Source organism: Musca vetustissima, unplaced genomic scaffold, assembly GCF_032173495.1.
Source record: "Musca vetustissima isolate MV318-11 ecotype Yass unplaced genomic scaffold, APGP_CSIRO_Mvet_v1 utg735, whole genome shotgun sequence".
NCBI classification, from domain to species: Eukaryota; Metazoa; Arthropoda; class Insecta; order Diptera; family Muscidae; genus Musca; species Musca vetustissima.
In genome coordinates this window covers 249,868-273,484 of record NW_026884845.1, presented here as the reverse complement: position 1 = coordinate 273,484, position 23,617 = coordinate 249,868, and the positions used below count along the sequence as shown (strand labels likewise).

The following is a 23,617-nucleotide window of genomic DNA, read 5'->3' as shown; positions in this document are numbered from 1 at the left end:
TTTTCCTATATATAATATTTAATATCCTGTATTTTTCCACATTTACTTCTTTAGATAGATAGACCTGCAAAAAGGACTCCATCTACCTTCAGTCTATATATGAACTGCCGAAGGTCTCCAATCTAAAGAAAATCCCCATATGACCTGTATCTGCCCCCAACAACCCATAGAAAGTATTCATCAATATGTAGACGACCTGTTGATGATACCCATCGAAGTCGAATTGAAGATATTCTATCCCGTTTGAATTCCGCCTGTCCTTAATTACACCTTCCAAAAACAGAAGGGTTTCTTCAGGTGTTATATATATACTTTTTTGGAGATTTTCTTTAATCGTTGACTTTCTATGGATAGAAGACCTGCATGTTATTGTCGTCTAAACTTATACAGATGTTCTATACTCAATCGGCATATAAGGATATTTTCTTTAGACATAAGACCTGACTAAATTCATTGTGTCGATAGAGGACATACTATAGGCCTTTTATGGATGGAAGATCCTTAAGGACCTTTTAAGTATAAAGCAGTATCGGCAGATAAGCAGAGGGCCTTCCTAGTACATACACATTTTATGGACAGTTAACCTTCTATGGGATCATATAACTTTTCCAATATGTCAATATATATATATATATATATATAAAACATTCACTTTTTATATTCAGGATTTTCTTTAGATATACAACCTTCTGCGGGTCTTCTATAGACTGAAGATATTGTACAAGCCGCTTGTAGATACAGGTCTTTTTGTAAATCTATAGATAAAGAGGCCTTCTGTAGACCGAATATCATCTAGAGGACGTTTACATATTGAGGACCTCTGGAGATAGAATGCGCATGACTTCAAGAGTAGGTATGAAACCCTCTGCAGGTCTTCTACATAAAGTAAGCCATCTACCTTACCTTTTACTACTCCCTATTCTGGCTCATTTCGAGACACTGTTCACAAACTTGGTCAATACTTTTTTTGAGAATATGGTTTTGTTTTTAACACATATATGTGATTGCTGTTCTGCTGTTATTGTGTTGGCTGGCTGGCTGTGTTTACATTCGCATTTTATTCCAGCACTCCGGTACTATGGGTTCAGGTTAACAAACAGAAATCGAATCGCTCAACAGCGGCGGCCAGTGAGAAAAAAACATCAGAAAACGGTGTTAATCGAGATTTTCTGTTTGTTTAGCAGCGATGCCGTCCGTGTTCATTCCTATCTCTCTCGGTCTACTAGGGCCCCTAACGAAGGTAGGATTTTTCTCATTTTTTAAAGACGAAGAAGAAGAAAACGGATAGAAATTAAACATTTACTCATCGCTGGTAGTTGTGAACTCACGCCTGTATGACGACGACGCAAACACAAATGGATCGAATGTTGTTTGTCGAGTTAAAATCTGTATTTCTGGTCGGCGGGTGTTGCGTTGTGGCCCTTTTGCATTTGTTGGCTATTTCGCTGCTGACGGATTGTGTTGTGAACCCAAAAATAAAAAAAAACGAAAGAGTTGAAAATTCACATCATCTTTACGAAGAAAATGTATTATTCATGGAGGTTTATGTAATGTTTACTTGGGAGCGTAGGTGCAAAATGCATTTGACTTCTATTCATCATCGTCGTGATCGTCATCCTTTGGCTGTTTTTCTGTTTGAGCGTATTGTAAAGTATCGAATTGTTGTTGCCGTTTTGGAGACAGTAGCTCATTTGCCTTTGATAATATTTTAAGTAAATATAAAGACAATTTGTTTTTATAAATATGCATGAAAACCAGAATCGAACTAAGACCTAATTTGTAATGGATTTTGGGATTATTAAAAAATATATATTTGTACTGAAAGAGGGAGTGTTTGGATAGCATAACTTATGTTATGAGGAAAACGTTTTCAGACTGATTTTTGTAAATATTCCGAGAATATTTTGGGTACGAGGATTTTTGAATTTGATCTACGAGGTCTAAGCAGAACACAAGTTAAATTGTGGTATAACCGTTTCAAAGATGACCGAGAAAATGACAATGGTCGTCCGAGCCGCCAACAACCGATGCAAACATTAAAGCAGTTATGATTGGCATATCGCTCGGCTCATGTGAAGCTCTTTTTACGGATGTTTTAGGCATGGAATTTGAGACTGGGAAAATTTGTTCCAAAATAGTTAACTTTTGAACAAAAAAAGGGTTTCTGTAGGGATACGCCATTTGCGTGAAATAAACCTTTTATAAATAAAATATATTCTACGGGTCGTCTATGTATGGAGACCATCTACAGGTCATCTATAGGCAGAAAACCTCATACAGGTTCTTATAGACTGTTCTTATGGAGATTTGCTTAATACATTAACCGTCTTCAGGCCTTCTATAGATAGAATACCTTCCACATGCATTTTATGGATTGAATACCATCAATGGGTCCCTACACAAGAATTCCTAGACCATCTAGACAGCACATATTCTACATTTTTTTTTTATAGACAGTAAGTACGTCATTTCTTACTCGTATGGAGATTTTCTGTAGGAAGAGGACCTTCTGTGGGTCTTCTATAGACTGATGATATTGCACAAATTGTTATTAGTCGCCGACTTTATTAGGTCTTGAATAGATACGAGATCTTCTACAGAAGTTTTATATATAGAGGACCATCTACAAGTCTCCTACGGACTAGAGATCATCTGCATATTAAGTAGAGATAATGCAAATGCTCATACATCGAGTAAGTTGTTGCGTATAAATCAAACCGTTATCATGACTCAACCACTGCCTTCGACGGACTTGATCCCGCAGATTGTATCCTCTTTCCAAACCGGAGTACATCGACACAGACTGGTAATGATCTGGAGATAATACATATATCGTTATCATACCTCAACTAACATATTCGCCGGACTTAACCCCTCTAAGTTTTCCCTCTTCCCAAAACTGAAGACACAATGAAGGGAACGCGCTTTGCTACAATGGTGAAGATGAAACAAAAAACGAAACTAGAACTGTTGTCTACACCAAACAGCACCTTTTAGAAGTTTTTCGAGGATTAGAAAAAACACTGGTACAATCGTATTATAGCTGAGGTGTGTTAGTTATTAATAAGCAAATTCTTGACCAGATTTAACGTCTTTTTTTGAGAAGAATTCTTATGTCCCGACAAATATTTTTTATTTTATTATTTTGTTTTAATTCTTAAGTATTTAATCATAAAATTTTCAATTAATTTCACCTAATAATTGTATACATAACATTATTTGAGTACTATGCATAATTCCCACGCTTCTCACACCATAATATCGATCACATGTCTTGGCACGGCACAAAACTCCAATAAAAGAAGAGAATTCCCAAATCGGAGGTGTTAGAATGCATTTTCAGGTACATTTTCTTTGATCTACAATGCCGGAGTATGCCAAAGAGACCGGCTGAGAATATTGGCTACCGTTTTCTTTTATTATTGATAGCTACCATAAACACCGGCTATTGTCTCATTTATGAGGGTCATTTACAAAAAGTTAAGAGTTGCCGCACGAAGAAGTAACGAAGACATCGTACGTGTTCTTAAAAGCAATGCCGCAAGACGGCACCATGCCTTTGAAGTCAAATTCGATATATGTGTGTTCAATGTTTTAATTTTCGTAGTCAATGATTTTTATTGTTTAAAATATATAACGAATTTGTTTGGAAAACAAGTGCAAAATCTTAAAAATTGGGTAAATATTACATACCGTAAATGTATTCGACTTGTTACTAAGCAAATTCAAATGACCTCATATTGTGATGACAAAGCGTGTGATGTATGTAGTGTTGTTGAGCTGACTAAGTCAGGTCTTTGTTGCATTGCCATGTGATGTTGCAACTACTTGCAACATTCATTCATTCATTCACTCGCTCACTTGTCCATTGCAATGACGCAGTTTTGTCACCTTTATCTTCTTAGCTACTCGTTATCCAAATAATGTAGCTGTTAAACCAAATCTAACAGCTTTTATGGTATTTTTAGATGCGTTTGTTTGTTTGATTTGCGGTTTTTATATTTCCAGAGATGTTGTTGCTGTTGTTTTGTGCTTTCTTTATTTGCAATAATATCTACACAATTTTGTGGTGGTATGTTAATTTATGGGGAAGTGTTTGTAACACATATTTATATATGTTGGATGGGATCGAAAATTGGGGGGAGTTGGTGGGTATTTGAGTTGACTGGTCCTTTGTCGAGAATTTTCCTAACTCCATCATTTTTGAACTTTAAAGATATGTATCTCCCATATTTACATTTTTAAGGATATTTTTAATGGCTCCCAATCTATTTGTAAATAATAGGACAGGGGAATATTTTACAATTTTTTCACGACTATTGGTGGATAGAGTACCGAGGATTCAGACAAGGTGACAGAAACGAGGATTCAGACAAGGTGACAGAAATGACTCTCTGTACTCCAAACATCATATGTTACTCGCCAACGCCGACGACATCGGCATAATGGGTCAAACTTAGCGAGCGGTGACAGTCACCTTAGAACGAATTGAGAAAGAGTCTGTCAAAGTGGGACTGGCAGTAAATGGCGTAAAGACCAACTTGATGGTATCAACGCCCAAGACGTCCAGTAGACTCGGACCAACTGTGGAACTTGAAAACGACAGCTCAAAAAACATATAAAAGCGAGCCAGAAGGGAAAGGCCACGAATCCGATGGAGGAAATCAAGTAGAAGACATCTCGGAAAATGGTCTTTCAAAGTGGATGAGATGCGCACAAGACCGACACGCTTGGAAATCTTTATTTAGTTCGGCTTTGAACAACCGTTCTGTCATAAGCCAGCTAAGTAAGACTTTCCATGAAGGACTCCGAAACGTGTATAATTGTTAAAGATCTACCATAGCCTGCATTTTTTAAATTATTTTTTTAAGGACTCAAATAAGTGTAATTTTTTTGGAAGGACTGCTATACGAGATCTAATCAAAATGTTAAATAGTAGTAAAATGAGTTCATTGAAGGGCGAGGACGTGTCAATGACAATGCTTGCCCTGGTAGCCCGAACACGTCAACAACCGATGATCATCGATTAACTATTAGAGCGTCCACGCTGATGCAGGCCATAACTGGTGACGAATTGAAATCAAAGCCCAATCATGGCAATTTAAGTCATACCTCAACCATCCTATTCACTGGACTTGACCCCCGCTGACTTTTTCATCATCCCAAAACTTGTAAGTATAAGGAAATTGTATTGCTAAGATTTAAGAGGGTTAAACATGACATGTTCGCAGGAATTTTTTGAATTAAAATTCTAAAAATAAAAAAGGTAATGTGGCCTGTTGCACATGATAACTTTCAATGGGAATACATTTGTTCATGTAATCTTTGCAGATCATAATATTTCTTCCAAACTTAAATCATGTTCCAAAATGTGGAGTATTTGTAATTTGCATATGAAACGAAGAGAGTATCCAATTTGATCCATTGATTTCACATCGTAATGTTTTTACCAAACATACATTAAATCCGAGGATGGGGTCTATATAGGCACTTCTTCTGGTACCTCATCGCCGGTAGCCAACGTAAAACGAATGATGAATCCTACGTAGTCTAAACATGACAAAACTCGATAAATTGTTAAGCTTTTGTGATCCCACAGGCTAATCATCACTAACCCTCGGTAGTGTACATTAGGGCTCCCCAATTCAAAATTATATTCGAAGCACCGGCCACCACACATTTTTTACTGTCTTACTAATTAAATGCTGCATAAATTGGTATCAAACCTGTAAAATCCACTTTTAGATCCCATTAACTAATACGCAGTTTCCGCTTGTTTAATATGCGTTTTATTTTAAAAAAATCGACAAATTCTTCAAACTACTAATTTCACCTTTATGATGTTATGACATTTAAACTCATCTCAAAATATTTCGTTTAGCATAAAATAATCAACATCTAGATCAGAAATTCAACACTTCACAACATCAGGTTTTTCTTGTTGCTGGATATTACCAAAACGAAGTCACTTCACTTCAATTCAAGCATCAAAGCTGCATGTTATACATTGGAAAATATCGACAGAATATAGAAAACAAAGCAAACACAAAAAAAGAGTCCGCGTAAAATTATTTTATAACACCTAACACCGCACCTTAAATTTGTTAATCACGATTTTCATAGCGATACAGTATTGAAATTAAATAAACAAAAAACAAAAATATATATAACCACAACAACAACTACTACTCGTAACAATGTAGACATCAATGTGTGTTGTTAAAGAACCTCACCATATTTACTGAAAAGTTCCTCTTCAAAAAGCCAATGACTTTTTCGACACACATCCATACATATCCCCACCATATTGATGTTAGTCGTCGACTTGAACACTGTTGAACAAATAAAGAGTAAAAACTAATATACTCCGATTCTATGGCATGCATGTAAAATATCTAGCACTATGTTGCAAAGTCGTGTTGGCTGACTGGCTGGCTGGTCTGATCGGCGCTATGGCCACAGCCAAGCCTTCAAAGTCAAATAGTTGCTTTTTCAGCGTAAACACATTAACTTAGTATTTAGTTTTTCCACCGATTCATTACATTACTTTTCTATCCATCTCTCTCACACACACTATTCGTCTATGATTTAGTTTAAACGACTTTGGCTTCTTTCCTTGCCACCGTTCTGGCTTATGTGGCGTCGCTGTTAATGCTTTATTGGAGGAGGGATACCTTCATTGCTGAGGGATACCGGCCGTGCCGACGTTTTGTATTAAAAAATCCAACCCAAGTACCATAAAACCAGACATTAGTTATCATTCATTTCGGAATCGGACGTCTTCTGCTTCTTCATCTATGTTCGGTTTATAACTGTTGGCCGAAAACGCTAATTAACAGTAGCCAAGCATGGTGTATGTGTAAAAATTAGCACTTGGCTGGCAAATGAAATCCATAAAAATCGCGTTTTCCATTTTGACTTCGTCTTCGTCATTGAGTCGACTCCGGGAGTTTGTCCAGAAATAATATGGGTGTGAGTGTATGTGTGTTATTAGAAACGGATATGATGATGCAGAGAATGTTACGGCGTCAATGATTTTTTCTTGTTTTATGGTTTTTATTTAAGGATTTTTTAATGTTTAGTGACACTGGTTGATAATGCTAGAACACACAAGATTTTTGTGTTAATCAAATATACAATCCTGACATCAAAGGATGTAAATTTTGGAGACTTGTAATATATATACTCAACAATGAACTAAATTAATAATTCGATAATTTCTTTACAAAAATGCCAACATGTGGACCTAAAATATACGAGATATAATCATAAAAATAACCTTTATTTAAAATTTCTTTCAAAAACGTATTTTTTTCTCCATTAAAAAACTAAAAATGTAAAAATTAACGAATATGTACGATCTTTAGAACAGTGCACTTCAAGAAGTTTCAAAAATGTGCTTTTAAAGTATTAGTTTGGGAAAGGAATCCATTATTTTTAAATGAACTATAGGACTTTGTTTAACATGCTTCGGAATGTCCAATTTGGCCAAATATACACCGTTTTGTTGTATGATTTGTTGCCATTTTAAAGATTACTTCATAATGTCTCTCTCATAGAAGTCCTGCTCTCTATTTGCAAAAAAACTCTAGTATTCGATTTTCACAATCCTTCTTAGATACCAATTTTTTATCATTAAAGATTTTTTTCAATGCAAGAAAAAGATGATTATCGCTTGGTCCGGACTGTATGGCGGATGCATTAAAACTTCCCAATCAAGCTCCCGAATTTTCTGGCGAGTCACTGTATATGTGTGTGAACTAGCGCTGTCCTGGCGGAAAAAGACACCTCTTCTGTTTGCCAATTCTGACCGTTTCTGGTCAATTGATATCTTCAAACGGTCCAGTTGTTGACAGTAGAGATCAGAATTTAGCGTTTAGCCATATGGAAGTAACTCATAATAATTAATCCCCTTCCAGTCCCACCAAATGCATTGGTCGTTAGTCCTGGTTTGGCCACCGTTTGAGGTGATTCACTGCTCTTTGACGATGATTGTTTTCGCACAGGGTTTTCGTATGTGATCCATTTCTCATCTCCAGTCACCACTCGTTTTAGAAATGGGTCTATCCCATTCCGTTTGGACAAGGCTTCACAAATGAAAATTTTATCCATCCTATTTTTTTTCTGTTAATTGGTGTGGCACCCAAACATCGAACTTCTTTTTGAGTCTTTCTTTGTGTAAATGGTTAAAAACAGTTTTATGGTCGATTTTTAGCTCGTGGGCGATATTACGACTGCTAACATGCCGGTCAACTTCGATAATTTCTACAATTTTATCGACATTTTCGACGACCGGCCTAATGGGTTTCTTTTTCCTCAACCTAATATATACGTCCTTTAAAAATAGCACTTCAAGAAGTTCTTCAAAAAAATTCCCTTTAAAATTGTACGCAATTTCATTAAAAATATGTTAAATTTAAATTCTATGCATATATAACCGCATGATACCGGTGTTATTGTCCAAAAACGCTTGCATGAGTGAGCTGGCGCGTTATCATGATGCGAAATCCATGATTTCTATTTATTTCCGGCTACTTCAAGTCATTGGTCTATAGATTTTTTTTGGAATTTCATTTGCGTAGATTTTATGTGAAGGAATTTTTGAAGATCTGCCATAATCTAAATTTTTTAAATTATTTTTTTATGGTCTAAAATATGTCTACATTTTTTGAAGGACTGTGTTATACGAGATCTAATCAGAATGTTCAATAGTGGTAGAACGGATCCAAGGAAGAGCGAGAACATGTCAGTGACGATGATTGCCCTGGAGACCAGAGCACGTCAACAACCGATGAAATTCTTGAAGTAGAGAAGAACAAATTTAGGATAATGATAAACTATCATAAAACGTGCAGCAGCGAAAATTCTTCCAAAATGGAGCGTCCAAAACAATACAGTAAATAACTGGTGACGAATCATGTGTGATTGGTCATGATATTGAATTCAAAGCCCAATCATGCCAAATGATGTCATATCTCAACCAACCTATTCACAGAACTTGGTTCCGATGATTTTTTCATTTTCCTCAAACATATACATATAAAGAAATCATTTTGCTGCAAATTAAAGCAAGACTTATTCGCAAAAATTTTTTGAATTAAAATTCTAAAAATTAAAAAATGTAATGAGGCCAGGTTTTTTTACTAATTACGTCCCCATGTATTTTCGAGGAAACTATATGTCGGAGTCTTTTCCCTTTGATTGTAAGCTTACATTTTTTTGCCATTTAATATTTGTTCTAACCAGAAATCCCTTTAATTGTCATAAAAGTGAGTGTCTGTGTATTTTTTCCTGTATTAAAGATAATTTGAATTTATTTTCTTTCGCGTCACAAATTCAACTAAATCTTTGCAATGTGTTTTATGGTCAATGTGGTAGACCATTTCAAAACGTAACAAGAAAAAAAACTCACTCTAGAACTGCATTTGATTATTGTACTTGCATTGCAATACCCATAATGTATATGTGTGAGAGTGTGTGTGTGCGCATTTACGAATTGCAATGAAAAACACAGATTATGCATTTTCGCGGCTTAGTAGTTTGGTCAGCCACTTAAACCACAAGTATAGTTGTTGCTGATTGTCTATTGTACGCGATTGTACGAACTGCAATGAATGCAACCAAACAGCCAGCCAACCAGCCTTTGGCATTGCAATTTGGCAAAAACTTAGATTTGCCCACAAACACACACACACACACCTGTTTTCGTACAAAACCACAAATAACATATGGCCATGCAGTTCATGATTTGAGGTTTCTTTATGCCCGTTGTTAGTTGCATCCTAGCTATGTGTGTGTGTTATATGTGATTCTAGTATTTGCTTATATCCTTGCAATGGCGGCTTTGCCCGCCATTCAAATACGCATAACAAAAACATGCAACGATTAATTAATTAAAATTTGCGTATAAACGTAAATTTATTGCATACAATTTTAAGCAATTTTCGGCCGCGAAAAAAATCAACGACAACAACTGCAGCAACATTACCACAAACAAAATGTGTTTTAAATGTGCGGTACAATAGTTGAGAATAGTGGATATTAAGGTGGGTATATGTAATTAAAATTATGGTAAAAATATACAGGTTCAAAAGGATCGATCTTTTAACCCTTTCAGTGTTTTTGTCGTATATGTTTAAAATTAATTTTTCGGTTAATTACCGTTACAATTGATGTTTTTATTTTTGCTGAAAGACAGACAAAACTGTCCGATGGTTAAAATAAAAATTGCTTTTTTTTCTAAACTCTGTGCCTTTATGTGATTTTTAATACAAAAATTTAGATTTTTATTCCGACAAAAAAATTTTTTGACACTGAAAGGGTTAATATCATCCAATATGTCTGCCAGGAGATTTTCTATTCCCAAGAAAACGACATACCAACTTTCTAACATTTATTTTTAAAAATGTCTTCAGAATAGCTAACATTGGGCCGAACCCTGAACCCATAACTAAAATTTTCAGCGTCGAAATTTTTTTACACTAAGAATCCGGAATGACAAATTGCAGCTGCCTCGGTTGGTAAATGAGTAAAAGACCATCAAAATATATTTTCGAACCTTTATGTGGACACATATTGAAAATATTCTGCAAAAAACCACAATGGAAAATACATCCACTTCGTTCAGAAAATGCCACTAAAACTCTTGAATTTCAAAAAGTGGATCGATGTATTATATTTGCAATATCAAACATACTGGGAGTCAGAGTAATCTGGTGAGGTCCGATTAAAACTTTATGTCCATTTACATAAAGTTTTAATCGGAGTCTTCGACAAATATTTTGATTTCAAATTTAATTTTCTGACCAGACATAGATGAATTGTAACAAAGTTCTGCCCAGGTCTCTTCTGATATTAGTTCACACATTTTCATGAAATTGTCCTTACCCACGTGAATGTCCATCTGAATACTCTTGTCAAAGAAATAAAAGCAATAGAAATTGTGGTTATGACCACCGCAACATTCGTTAAATCTCAAATGGTTTTTATTATTTCCGTGGCCGAAAAACGGACAATAATTCAGCGATACAGAGAACGCGTAAACAGTCCGTTTTTTTGGTATTTTTGGCTTGGGACAAATACATTGTGTATATACGAGAATTATAGGCATTTTTGAAATTACGGAGTTTGCATCTGAACCTCTCCGTAATACCACCGACCTCCTCTCCCCCATTAAAAACAGAACATATTTCAACCAATAAAGATGATAAATTGGAATGCAATGATAATGAATTTCAACATCCTGTACAGAGAATCGGTATGTGTATATGGGTGGGGGTAGGGTGATTATGTGTGGTCGGTTTTTATACTATTTGTATGTTACATATCTCTATACCACAATAAATAATCATACTTATAGTCAGTCTTTCACACATACAACTATTGTAATATATAGGAATACATTTTTGTACACTATTGGCGTAACAAAAATTTTGCAGGACATATACAGTCCGCTAACGGACCATTATGTTTTCGAATATGAAAATGCTAGTTGTATGAAAATGAGGTGAGATATGGATGTGGGGAAGAATATTAGGGTGTACGTAAATTTTTTGGAAAACAATTTAAATCAAAACTTCCGACCCTTTAGATTGCAGGCTGGTTTTCAATCCATTCTGAAATGTCACTTGACAAGTGAACAAGCAAAATCATGATAAAGTTCGACGGGGTCGAATTTTTGTATCATATCATATTATATGGTCTATATTCAAATCATATGGTATATATTCAAAATTTCTATATATCCCTTTATATGGAGACCAAATTAGAGACATATAGATTTAAAAACTAGGCATGCCACATTAAGCTCAAAGTTCTGGCATACTCTTTGGTATGGTATGTAGTTAAAAACATTGACGTTTATTTAAAAATTTTTGGGAAGAAATACTTTTCACCTCGATTCTAGAATTTTAAGAAAATGTAGCTAAAACCTTTAGAATGCCGAAAATGCAGTGGACCTATTTAAATAAATATATCGGAAATTTACAGCAACTTTTTTTCAACCTTAGATTGGGAAATTTACCTAAAAATTCGCCTAAAATTTTCAACGTACCCGAAGTGAAGTGGATCTTTGCAATAATATTTTCTTAATCTCCAATAATCTAAAATTGAACATTGCAGTTACTTCGATGGGGAAGTTCTCATAAAACCATAAAAAAATCTCGAAAATGGAGCGGGATCTTCATAGGGGGCTATGCCAATACAAGGATCTACATCGATAATTTTCTGCATAGATGTATGCCAAAGTCCAAAAATTCGCTATGCCACATTACATACCTTTCGATTGAAAAATGCGACTAAAAACTTCAAAATACCCCGTTTGCAGATCGATAGCAATGCCAGTGTAAAATTTGAAATCTCTATCTAGACGAACATTACTACATCGATATAGAATGTTATATTGTATGGGGTACACGACGAATATTTCGAGGTTTTGCAAATGGAATAACAAATTTAATATACACTTCACCAGATCTACTTCCCACAAGAACTCTACAAATTATTGCAGTGGCTTATTTACTTCCGAAAGGAAATACATGTTGTTATAAAAAAAAAACAACCATTAAGGACCGACTAAAAAATGGCGACTGTTTCGCTTGAGTATCTACGATGGTCAATTCTGAGTTGTACACCAATAATTGTTTGCCGAAATTTGTTGGAGGAATTTGAAAAAGAACAAAATTTTTAATTCCGAGTTCTTGGGGCGTAAAAACTATCTTTGCCGACAAATTTCAATGGATAATATTTCAATATTTTGGCATAGCCCTCATACTAAGGTCGCTCACTTGTTTAGGTATTTTGAATGCATTTTCCAACCGTAGTGACTATATTTTTAGTTTCCACTTTATTGGTGGGAAAACCTCAATTTTCGGTTTTTCAAGAGAAGTTTTATTATGTTTATATTCATCAAGATCCCACTCCAGATTTTGGTACTTTATAGTATTGATTGTGTCCGATTGTAATGTTCTACTGTCTCAGCACACCCTATTATTTTCAAAAATTGGTATGCATATATAGTCGTGTATGCGTGTGTTTGTGCATAATAGGCGAATTTTTAAGTTGTTCTTAATGGCTGTTTGTGTTTTGGGAAATTTTGCAACGGCATTAAATTACGAATGCAATCGTTAAATTAATTTAATTAATCCTTACAACGAACGAGACCCGATGACGATGAGAACGACAACAAATAAAAGTAACGTTTGTCGCCAAACTGCCGCTGGGTTGGTGGCATAACTTTTTAAGCCTTTGCGCATAAAATTTATAAATGGTTGGTTGGGTATTTGTTCGGAATATATATCATATTTTTGAAAACTTTGTAATACCAACTACCTGTCCATTCCTTTCCTCTCAAAACAATACAAATAAACGTAATTTCAACAACATTCCACAACTTTCTGTGATTTTGTGTGTGTGTGTGTGTGTATGTGAATTCATTTGGTTCGCTTTTACATGGACCATAATTTTACGAAATGTTTTGTTTCGTTCTGTAGTTGAATTTGTAATATTTTTGGCAATTTTCCTCAACTGCAAATGTTGTAAATTGTTTGATAATTGCTAGCACAAAACAAAAAAACCAATGATGCTGCTGGTCTTGTACTTAGCTTATTTTGGCTGGTGAAAAACAACAATGGCGAAATATATTTTTTTCATTTCCCTCTCTGTTTGTTCTACTATTTTGGAAAATTAAAAATAATGTTGAAAAAATGCAAATTGGCTTGTTGTTGAGTATGATTGCCTGACTGTTTGGTTGGCAAGCACAGACACAAATCCAAAGTAGTAAAAAGGATTAGAAAATTTATTATTTTACCGTTTTGCAGTTGCAAATAAATTGTTGAGATTTTTTCTTCTTGGGGCGTGCTAGTGTCACTAATACCACAATTTTGTTTAAACGCGTATAAAATAATTTAATTAATTCTAAAGTTTTGTTTATCACGATTTGCATTCGAATATTTTAATAATGAACTATTAGATCTATAGAGTAGGAGTCTCGGCAGTAATTTGGTATTATATGTGAAGAATCTCCATACAGAAAACTATTAATATTTACTTGAATTAATTAAGGTTATATGAGGCGTTTCCGAAGCCTCATGTAACCTTACCCCATTATTCAGAGTTTTGCGTACGTTTATCAATCGAATTGGGTTTCATTAGGTGTCAAATCTTCTTACCAATAATTTGCCTTAACATAGACGCCATGAAAGTCCCAATCGATTTTATGTGTTTTTATTGGTAAAGGGTATAAAGTATTTGGCGTGGCAGAACTTAACGACGATTTCACTTATCAGAATTTTCAAGACTTTAAGTTTTTTGAATTCCGGGTACGTGGGATGCGAAAACTATCATTGCTGAGAAACAACGGTCGAGCCCTATTTTAGATATTTTGACAGTCCTAGGCTTATTTTGCAACCGAAAAGGCTGTAATTTGACATTTCAGGTTCATTGTGGGTAAACAATATTTAAAAATATAGTTTTATGTTTTGCAAACTCCCCTATATAATGGTCCTGGCCGATTTTTCGTAGATTGATGGTCCTAGGTGCATTTTCAACCGAAGCAGTAGTAATTTGGAATTCAAGATTTTTGGAGGATAAAAATATTCTTAGCAGAATATTTTTAATATTTTTAGCAGAATATTTTTTATATTCTTAGCAGAAGATTTTTAATATATACCCATGTCTTCATCTTCCCCACTTTAATGGTCTTTGAAGCATTTCCCAGACGGAGTGTCCTAATTTGGCATCCCAAATCATTGATGGGTAAAAATATTATTCGCAAAAAGATTGTCCATATAGCTTCGTCATTTGCAAAAGCTCCTGAGTCCTAGGCACTTTTCCCCACCGAAGTGTCGTAATTTGTCATCCCGTATTATTGGTGGGTATAAAATTTCTTTGCAGAACATTTAATATAGATGTCCATATTTTTCCATATAGCTCTCCTATTTTATTTTTTCGATTGTCGGAGGTTCTATGCTTGTCTTTGTAACTTTGCACATATATATTTGAGAAAGCATGAGTAATTTTACATTCCGGATTTTTGGCGAAAAAATCTTTGCAGTATATGGGTTATATCGGTACAAGTATTGATTTAGCCCCCATATAAGACACCCAGACCATTTTCGATATTTTTAATTGTTTAGACGATTTTACGAACCGATGGGACTGTAATATGGTTTTCTGTGTTCTTGGAGATTGAAAAACATCTTTGCAGAAAATTTTAAAGATATGCCTTGCCCCATTCGTCCAAGCTTATAATTGTGAACTGGGAAGTATACCTATGCATTTAAAAGGGCCTTGTAATTTACCAATTTTTACCCTAAGTGTCTGTAATATGTCAACAAATTCTCAATTTTTTGTGTTTTACATAGCCCACATAGATTTTTTATATTGCTTGCTTGCCCACCCCAATTTCGGTCAAACACGTTTTCCGAGAAATGTTGCCACAGTAAAGATATCGCTCGTTTGCTGTAAGACAGGCATAACTGAGAAAAAAAAATTGCAGAAAATGCGTTTTAGATTTTCAATTTACTCACGCTTTATATGGGATAGAGGAACTTTTACAGCTTCTAAATTAGAGTGTGTAAGAGATATTCATATGATTTTTTTTTACACAGGTCTATTATAGTGAACAATCGTCATTAACTCGAAAATACTGTAATATTAAATATCTCTCCTATTAGGCTTTGTGAAAAAATAGTTTACTCATTAGAAATTATGGGGTTTGGTTTTGCATTTATTAATTGTAGATTTTTTCTACCAATTGTAATTAACATTTCTTTGGGTTAATTACTAACAAAGTGTTTTCACACATGTTTTTTCATATATAATTTATTAATTACGTTTGAAAAACAGAATAATGCGAGAAAAAACATAAAATTAACAGGAAAAAAATAAAAATCAAAAAATATATTTACTATATTATTACATACATTCATACATATGACCATTTTGCCGTTTATTTGTTATTGCTTCTTCTGCTGTTGTAATTGTTCAGTAAAAAAAATGTTCACATTGCCATTGAAAAGTGTGAAATATTGCCATAAATTAATAATCGATTAAATTAAAATAATTAATTACAGAATAAAAACCAAAAAACGAAAAAAAACACAAACCAACAGCAACAACAATTGCAGCAAACAATTGATAATGGCGACCAGCCAGCCAGCTTCTGTCCTGGCAAAAGGAACATTCAACCGACCGACCAACCAACCGGACCAAAAAGTGGTCATTTAACCAGCAAAGTTCGCTGGCTGGTTATTTATTGTTATTCCATTGTAAAAGGCCAGTGTTTGTTTGTAAAACTCATAAATTATTCAAGCTATTGGTATAAAAATATTCAATAATGCAGACAATATTGAGCTCGCTGCGGAATTGAGAGGAAGAGGAGATTGCAGTTTTCCGCTGCAATGCAAGAAGCAAAGGAATGTATGGCGGCATATACATGTTCTCTTGAAATTCAAGGGAAATAAAATATTTAAAATATGCTCGCGGAGAAAGGAATTTGTGTTTCTTTGCATATGTAAATTTGTGTGTGTGCGTTTGTGAGTATTTGGCAAATTTTTTATAAACTTTAAAAATTGAATGGCAATGGTATGTAATAAGATTGTAATGAGGTCTGGTGTTTTTATTCCATACACAATAACTATGTGGCATTGTACATTATGATTTTTGTTTTTATAATCATCGATTGTCTCCTTTGGAGCTTTATTTTAAATGTCTTCAACAGATATTCATATAATTTGGATCTTCGGGTTCTCAAATATGATTTTAAAGGTGCACCAAAAATAGATATACTTTTGGATGCACCTTCAAAAACATATTTAAAAATCCTAGTATAGATAGGTTTGAAATAACATGTTTTATGAAAACCAGCTATATGATAGGGCTGTAAGAATATATTTTTAGTTTATAAAAAAAAAATATTATATATAATCACACTTATAATGAAAAATATTTAAAAATTTCACCAGGACAACGCTAGGCCATATATATACAGTGACTCGCCAGGAACTTCGGGAGCTTGGTTGGGGAGTTTTAATGCATTCGCCATACGTATGTGCATATTTGCCATACAAATTCCGAAGCATGTTAAATAAAGTCCTACAATTCATATAAAAATAATGGATTTCTTTTTCCCCAAACTAATATTTTAAAGTGTCTTAGAAAATATTATTAAAATCCACGCTTGCGTAAGAACTTGAAAAACTGTTTTTAAAAAATGCACGACTGGATTTAATCTTAGAAAAATATTTCAAAATTTCACTCCTGCATTTGAGCTTGGAAAATAAAATATTATCTGGCTGTATTTGAGCTTAAAAAAACATTTGAAAAAATCATGCCTGTATTTGAACTCGAATAAATATTTGGAAAAGAAATGAAACCTGAATTAAAAAAAATTAAACAATATAAGCAAGTATTAAAGCTTCTGAAAAAATATTTAAAATATTTGAACATGAAAATTAATTTTAAACAAATGTGTCTGCTTTTGAGCCCTAACAAATAAAAAACTCAATTAATATTAAAAAACATTCCTGCATTTGAGGCCTAAAAATATTTAAAAAGTCGAAAAAATATATTCATAAAAAAACTATTTTAAAAAATCTGAGCCAGTATTTGAACTTGAAAAATGTTTTTTTTAATCCATTCCAGTATTTTCATATAAAAATTTGGATATGAGAAATATGTTAAAAATCCACGCCAGTATTTGAGCTGTATTTACAGAAAATTTGTTTAAGGGAACCCCACCCATTCTCGATTTTAATTTTTCAAGATTTTCAATGGGCTGGTAAATCAATACCAATGCTTGTTAAGGTTTGTAACTTTGCACATATATAATTGAAGATTTAAAAGAGAAGAAAAATAATTTACAAAAAAATTTTTTTATTGCTTTGTTGTTGTTTTTTGTAATTAAAGAAAAGTCCTTATTTTTGATGGCGGGCATGATAACTCCTCACTGGAACATCGGAATCCGAAAATTCCAACGGTGTTAGAAAGAGTATGAACTAGGATTATTGACTTCGCTCTAAAGTTAACAAAATGGTGGACCTTTGAAAAAATATTTTTTGGAAAATCACCGATTTTTTACCAAAAACCAAGTTAAAAAATAAGGAAGATCTTCACCGATTGGCTTTATCCGAGTTCATACGAGAGCTATACACTCCCAGAGACACGTTGCAAAATTTGGAACCGATTGGATTATTAGTTTTTGAGTTATCGTGCCCGCCATTCGCAAAAAAATGTTTAGAGAAAAACGCGTTTAAAGTTTGAGAAGCCCTTCAGCCGTCACTTGATGCTGACACAATAAATCGGCTATATCTTCAAGAGTTCTTGAGATTTTTACTTGAAATTTTGTAGAGACATTCTTTTATCGGTGTAGATTCGATTTATATCAACAAAAATTTTGACCCGGAGAATGGGGGGTGGGGTCCCCTTAATAGTACATTTACATTCTACAGCATTTTTTAAACCAATTGGTTTAAATTGACAACTCAATATGCCAAAAAAATCCTCTTAAAGTGAGGTAACACAAGTTATAATGTCTAATGTCCGGAGGATCCAATATTCGGTGGATATTATAAAATATGGACCTATATAAAAAAATCCGGGGATAGATATTTTATCCTCAAAAAAATCTTTTAATTATCGAAAAAGCGGTGGGACCAACAATTTGAACCTATATTTAAAATAGTCTGACCTGAATCATGTTATGCTCTGAAAGTTTTTTGAAAATTCGACTAGGACCAAAATTCCTAAGACCGTTTCGACATTAATATCAAATATTAACCTAAATTAATAAAATTCTGTGTGTAGGTTTTATATCTTCTATGAAATGGAATGTCTCAACATTCTATATATTGTACATATCCTGTCAGGACGCCCGAAATACCTAATCAATTTCATTCATATGAGACGAGAATTTTATATTTTGTAAAAAATATAGACATGTATTGAATGTTATTGGTCTTAAAGCACACGTTTCCCTCTATTAAGCCAGAATACATAATAACATTATCTGCCGGTCGAAGCAAAAATATCTGCAGTAAATTATATCATATATACTGACGCACTGACTATTGTTTAAATCATTTTATTTAAAAGAGCAATTATAACAATTATCACTACGTTTGCACTTGAGTAGCACACTTTTTTAAAAAATAATAATAACACAGATGCACACTGCAACGCATTTTACTGTTCGAAAACTTGTGTATATATCACTACTATTTTTATCAACATCCCTTGCAACTACAATTACCCACTTTACTTCCAACCCTGCTACAGTAATCATTCCACCGTCATCTGTCTCTCTGTTTTTGCTTATTTTCATTGGTAATTATGGTTAATCAAGAGATAATTATTGCTAAAAACACAAACAGAAGCATCAGTAGCAACAACAAAAACAACAGCGCCAGTAAATTGAGAATCGAATATGTAATAATTATTTTTTATTTGTTCACTTATTTTACATGCACTGTTAATCACATTTTCAAATTTCACTTTCAATATTCGTAGCGAGTTTCATAAAACTCCCACAGGTAATTATCACTGAGGCGAACAGTCGGTCATCCATCGTTTCAATCGCATCGTTTAGCATTGATTGTCGCCTGGTATTGAAAAAGAGAGGCTTCAGCGTTCGGCAACACAAACTATGCTAAACGAAATCATTTAGAATGGTCCATCAAATGGAAAATGATGTCTTATTTCAGTTTTTTTTTATTTTTTTAGAAAATTGAAACTCTAATTGCAAATCGGAAGTATATTTAAGAAATTAGTTTAATTATGCCGATCATTATCAGCGGGAAGCCAAAGCCAGATTAACACAAGCAATTAGCTATGTGATTAACATTAATTTAGGCGAATACTTTTATTTATTATTTTTTGTTGTTGTAATATAGGTTATGTTAGTTGTACTTACCCAAAACATTGGCCCCCAGATTGTTCAGCATATTTGCCGAAAAATTCCTTATCGATAATGTCGACAGTTTGTCGTTTGTATATTGGCTGCCAGGGAAGAAATTCTAGGTTTTGGTTTTCTTTCTGAAGATTATTTTTTGTATCTGCAGATTTTTTTTTTAAGTTTTTAACTTGTTCGTATACTTTTTTCTATCACAGCTTCCTTAGAGGGCGTAGTTTATTTATGACAGCATTTTATATACCACTGAAATAGTGGAGTCTGGTTGGCATTCTAAAATCTGTAAAAAATTAAAAGAAATAGAAAATAAGTACGACTATAGAAGGTAATTTTAAGAATCTGATTTTAGCAAAGCAATCACCATAACTTAACGGGCTCAGTTCATAGACCAGGAAATTGTACACTGTAAAGCATATGTGGATTAAAAATAAATTGTGGACTCAAAATAAAATGTTTTAATGATGATCATCAATATAATGGAAAATAATACATCAGAAATGTTCAGCCATACACACTACCGTAATTGGCTGCCGAGTTCAGAGTAACGGACTTTTTTTGCATAAAACCTACAATAGTTTCCTTCCTGGTACACCTCTTTTGTGCAACTTTCGAATATTTGGAAGAAACTTTGAACTCCACAGAAGATGGCGGAAAAAATTGGGATGCCTTAGGAATCAGGGTTTAAATCCCAGCTTAATCTGAGTCTTTTTTATTTTAAGTTGGTACCAAATCCGGACTGTATTGTGGATGCATTAAAACTTCCCAACCAAGCTCCCGAAGTTTCTGGCGAGTCACTGTGTGTGGCCTAGCGTTGTTCTGGTGGATCACGACACCTCTCTTGTTTGCCAATTCTGGCCGTTTCTGGTCAATAGAAAATGTTTAAAACAGTTTTATGGTCGATTTTTTAGCTATGTTACGACTGCTAACATGTCGGTCAACTTCGATCATTTCTCCGATTTTATCGACATTTTCATAATAGATTTCGTTTTCCCCAACCTAATATTTTCTAATCTATAATGTAACATGTAATTCGAAAAGAATTACGCTGGGTTTTGAACACTTTGAAGGTTCTTTTGGTTGCAGAATTCATAGACCAAGAATTTTATACATGGTGTGCGGGATAAACTAGAAGCCATTTGTTGCCTAGTCAGGGTTTACGGTGGCTGACCATAAATTCAATATTCGCATGGACCACAATGTTTCCTATTCTCTTGTTCTTTTTTTTAATTTCTCCGAAGACTTGAGACAAGATTGATCGCCCTACGTTGTTGAAGTATTTTGTATTCCGGGTTTTCGGAGACTATTACACATCTATGCTGAAAATGATTAGTATATGTCTATCTTTTAATAAATACCCCACAGTTCAGCCCCATTTTCGTTATTTTGATGGTCTACGTCGCGATTAAAGTGGCTGTAATTTGGCATTCCATGTTCTTGGAGAATGAAAACTTTCTATATAGGTTAAAGTTTTGACTCGCCAGTTTTATTATTTTGACGGTCTTGGTTCACTAAAGTGACAGTAATTTGGCATTCTGGCTTCATAGAGGGTGAAATCATATGTGCAGAAATTCTTCCATTTAGGTCCATTTTTAACATAGCTCCTTTATGTGGGAGGTGATCCGCTCTATTTCGGCCATTTCAAAAGAAAAGGCAACTTTTCATCGTAGGGTAAAAATCATTTTTGTAGAAATTTTTCGATATAGGTCCATGGTTTTATATTGTCCCTTTACATAAAGGTTCCGCCCAATTTTCGATAGTTTGTGGTTTTATCCGCATTTGTCTACCGAAATGGCTATAACTTCAATGTAGATCCATGTGTCATAAAGCCCATAAAATAGTCTCGCGATTCGGTATTTTACAATGTATAATTAAGCTATTAACTCACAATTCCATAAAATATTCCAATATAGAAAGGACCCGACCGATTCAAAGAATATTGAATACGCACCATATGGTGGAGGATAAAAAAGTTCGGCCGAACTTAACCATGCTTTGGTTTTTTTAATTTTAAAGTGATATCCCTGATTGTTAGTTCAGGAAAATTATGAGGTGGGGTTTTCTTTTAATCAATATTTTGGCTTCGTTCAAAAAAGTATGGTGGTAACCCTCCATTATTGCGAAAATGTGTATAAACAGGGTTCGTTCGAAATTAATCGCGACGGGGTCAACGAAATTGCCGTTTAAGGCAAGAGCGCACAATGTATTAACTACAACAGATTATTTTTATTTTGGTTCGATCCCAAGGATGAAGAGGCGAATGAAAGTACGATGGGGGAGGGTACCGGGGAGGGTACCCCACCCATTCTTAGTTTCAAAAAATTTAATTTTGTTCAAGTAAAAATCTCAATAACCCTTAAAGATGTAACCGATTCCCAGTGAGGAGTTAAAATGTCCGCCATAAAGAATAAGGACTTTTTATTAAAGCAATATTTGGGCAATCTACCTAAAATTCGAAACGAAAAAAATTGAGGGGCATATGACTACATGGTTCTGAACGCTTCGAGAGTTTTTTTTTTTTTTTTTTGGCTACAAAATTCATAGAGCAAACATTTCAATATTGATGTACGGAATATAGAAATAAATAATTGGTTGCCTAATAATTATTTTCGGCGGATGACTTATAAATTCTATATTTAATCTACTCATAAAGGAGATGATTCGAACCGATGTATGAGAGGCCGAATTGTCATAGACCACAAAGCTGGACTTGAAGCAAACATATTATGCTGTAGCACTCTGAATTGACCGTCCAACATATTATAGGCATGTAGGAAATAAAACTATTTTTTTAAATGTCTATGAAGATTTTTTGAAGTATTTTCATTAAAACAAGAAGACAATCTAGTTCATGTAGTGAATCGGTCTTTTTCGTTCCTTTTCTAAAAAGGAACTAGTTCTTTAATATATTTCCTTTGCTCCATATAGATCCAACTCCTAGATAGATCGGAAAAACTAACGAGAACGAATGAAGAACATGGGAATACATGAGCGAGTTCAGTGAATGGAACGAGATCACAAAAATGAACTAAAGAACAGGACCTAGTTCCTATGGTTTCGTCATCGTACTAGTTCCAATAAACTAGTTTGTTCCGCAACTACCCAATTCAAATTAAAACACAAAATAGAAATTATGAGAATTTTTTTTATATTTAATACAGTGATCCCGTCCCGACGGCAACCAACAAATCCATTTTTTTCTCTTTGGTTTATTTACAAATAAATTGTGAATATTATTGCTATGCTAGAAAATAACAAATAAACGTACACACACAACGAAAGTTCTCAAATCTTACCTATTACATTGATAGCCAACATTTAAGCCATATTGAAGAAAATCCATAAAATTTAACTGGAACAGTATCTACTGTCCAAGATGGTCCATCCACCCACTATCTCAGAATCTGATGCGAAGAGTGTAAACAACAGTTTTCGTAGAGGAAGTTCGAAACGGAGATTTAATTAAATCAAATGTTCTGTTTTTATGGCCCCAAGACCAATTCAAAGTCCATAAAGAGACATTAAAAGGCCAGGCCAAAAGAAAACACTTTCGAGTTCCCAAAAACGGAAATTTGTGTCTATTGGAGACTTTTTACATCCGTACACGGACACACATTTACATTTGTATGTATATTACAAACACTTATACGATACTTATTTTAATGGGGGGTGGGGACCCATACAAACACACACATACATTTGCACAAAATTATA

At 34.1% G+C, this 23,617-nt stretch overlaps 1 protein-coding gene across 2 annotated transcripts in view; it reads right to left on the bottom strand.

Moving 5' to 3' along the window:
• Positions 1-19,985, bottom strand: part of LOC133331921 (homeobox protein orthopedia) — a 55,527-nt gene extending 35,542 nt beyond the window's left edge. For both annotated transcript variants that reach the window (XM_061540307.1, XM_061540308.1), the window contains exon 1: positions 19,910-19,985. In XM_061540307.1, the coding sequence (XP_061396291.1) occupies positions 19,910-19,940 (31 nt within the window). In that variant the 5' untranslated portion in view covers positions 19,941-19,985. The remainder of the gene's footprint in view (positions 1-19,909) is intronic.
• Between the last annotated feature and the right edge of the window lie 3,632 nt (positions 19,986-23,617).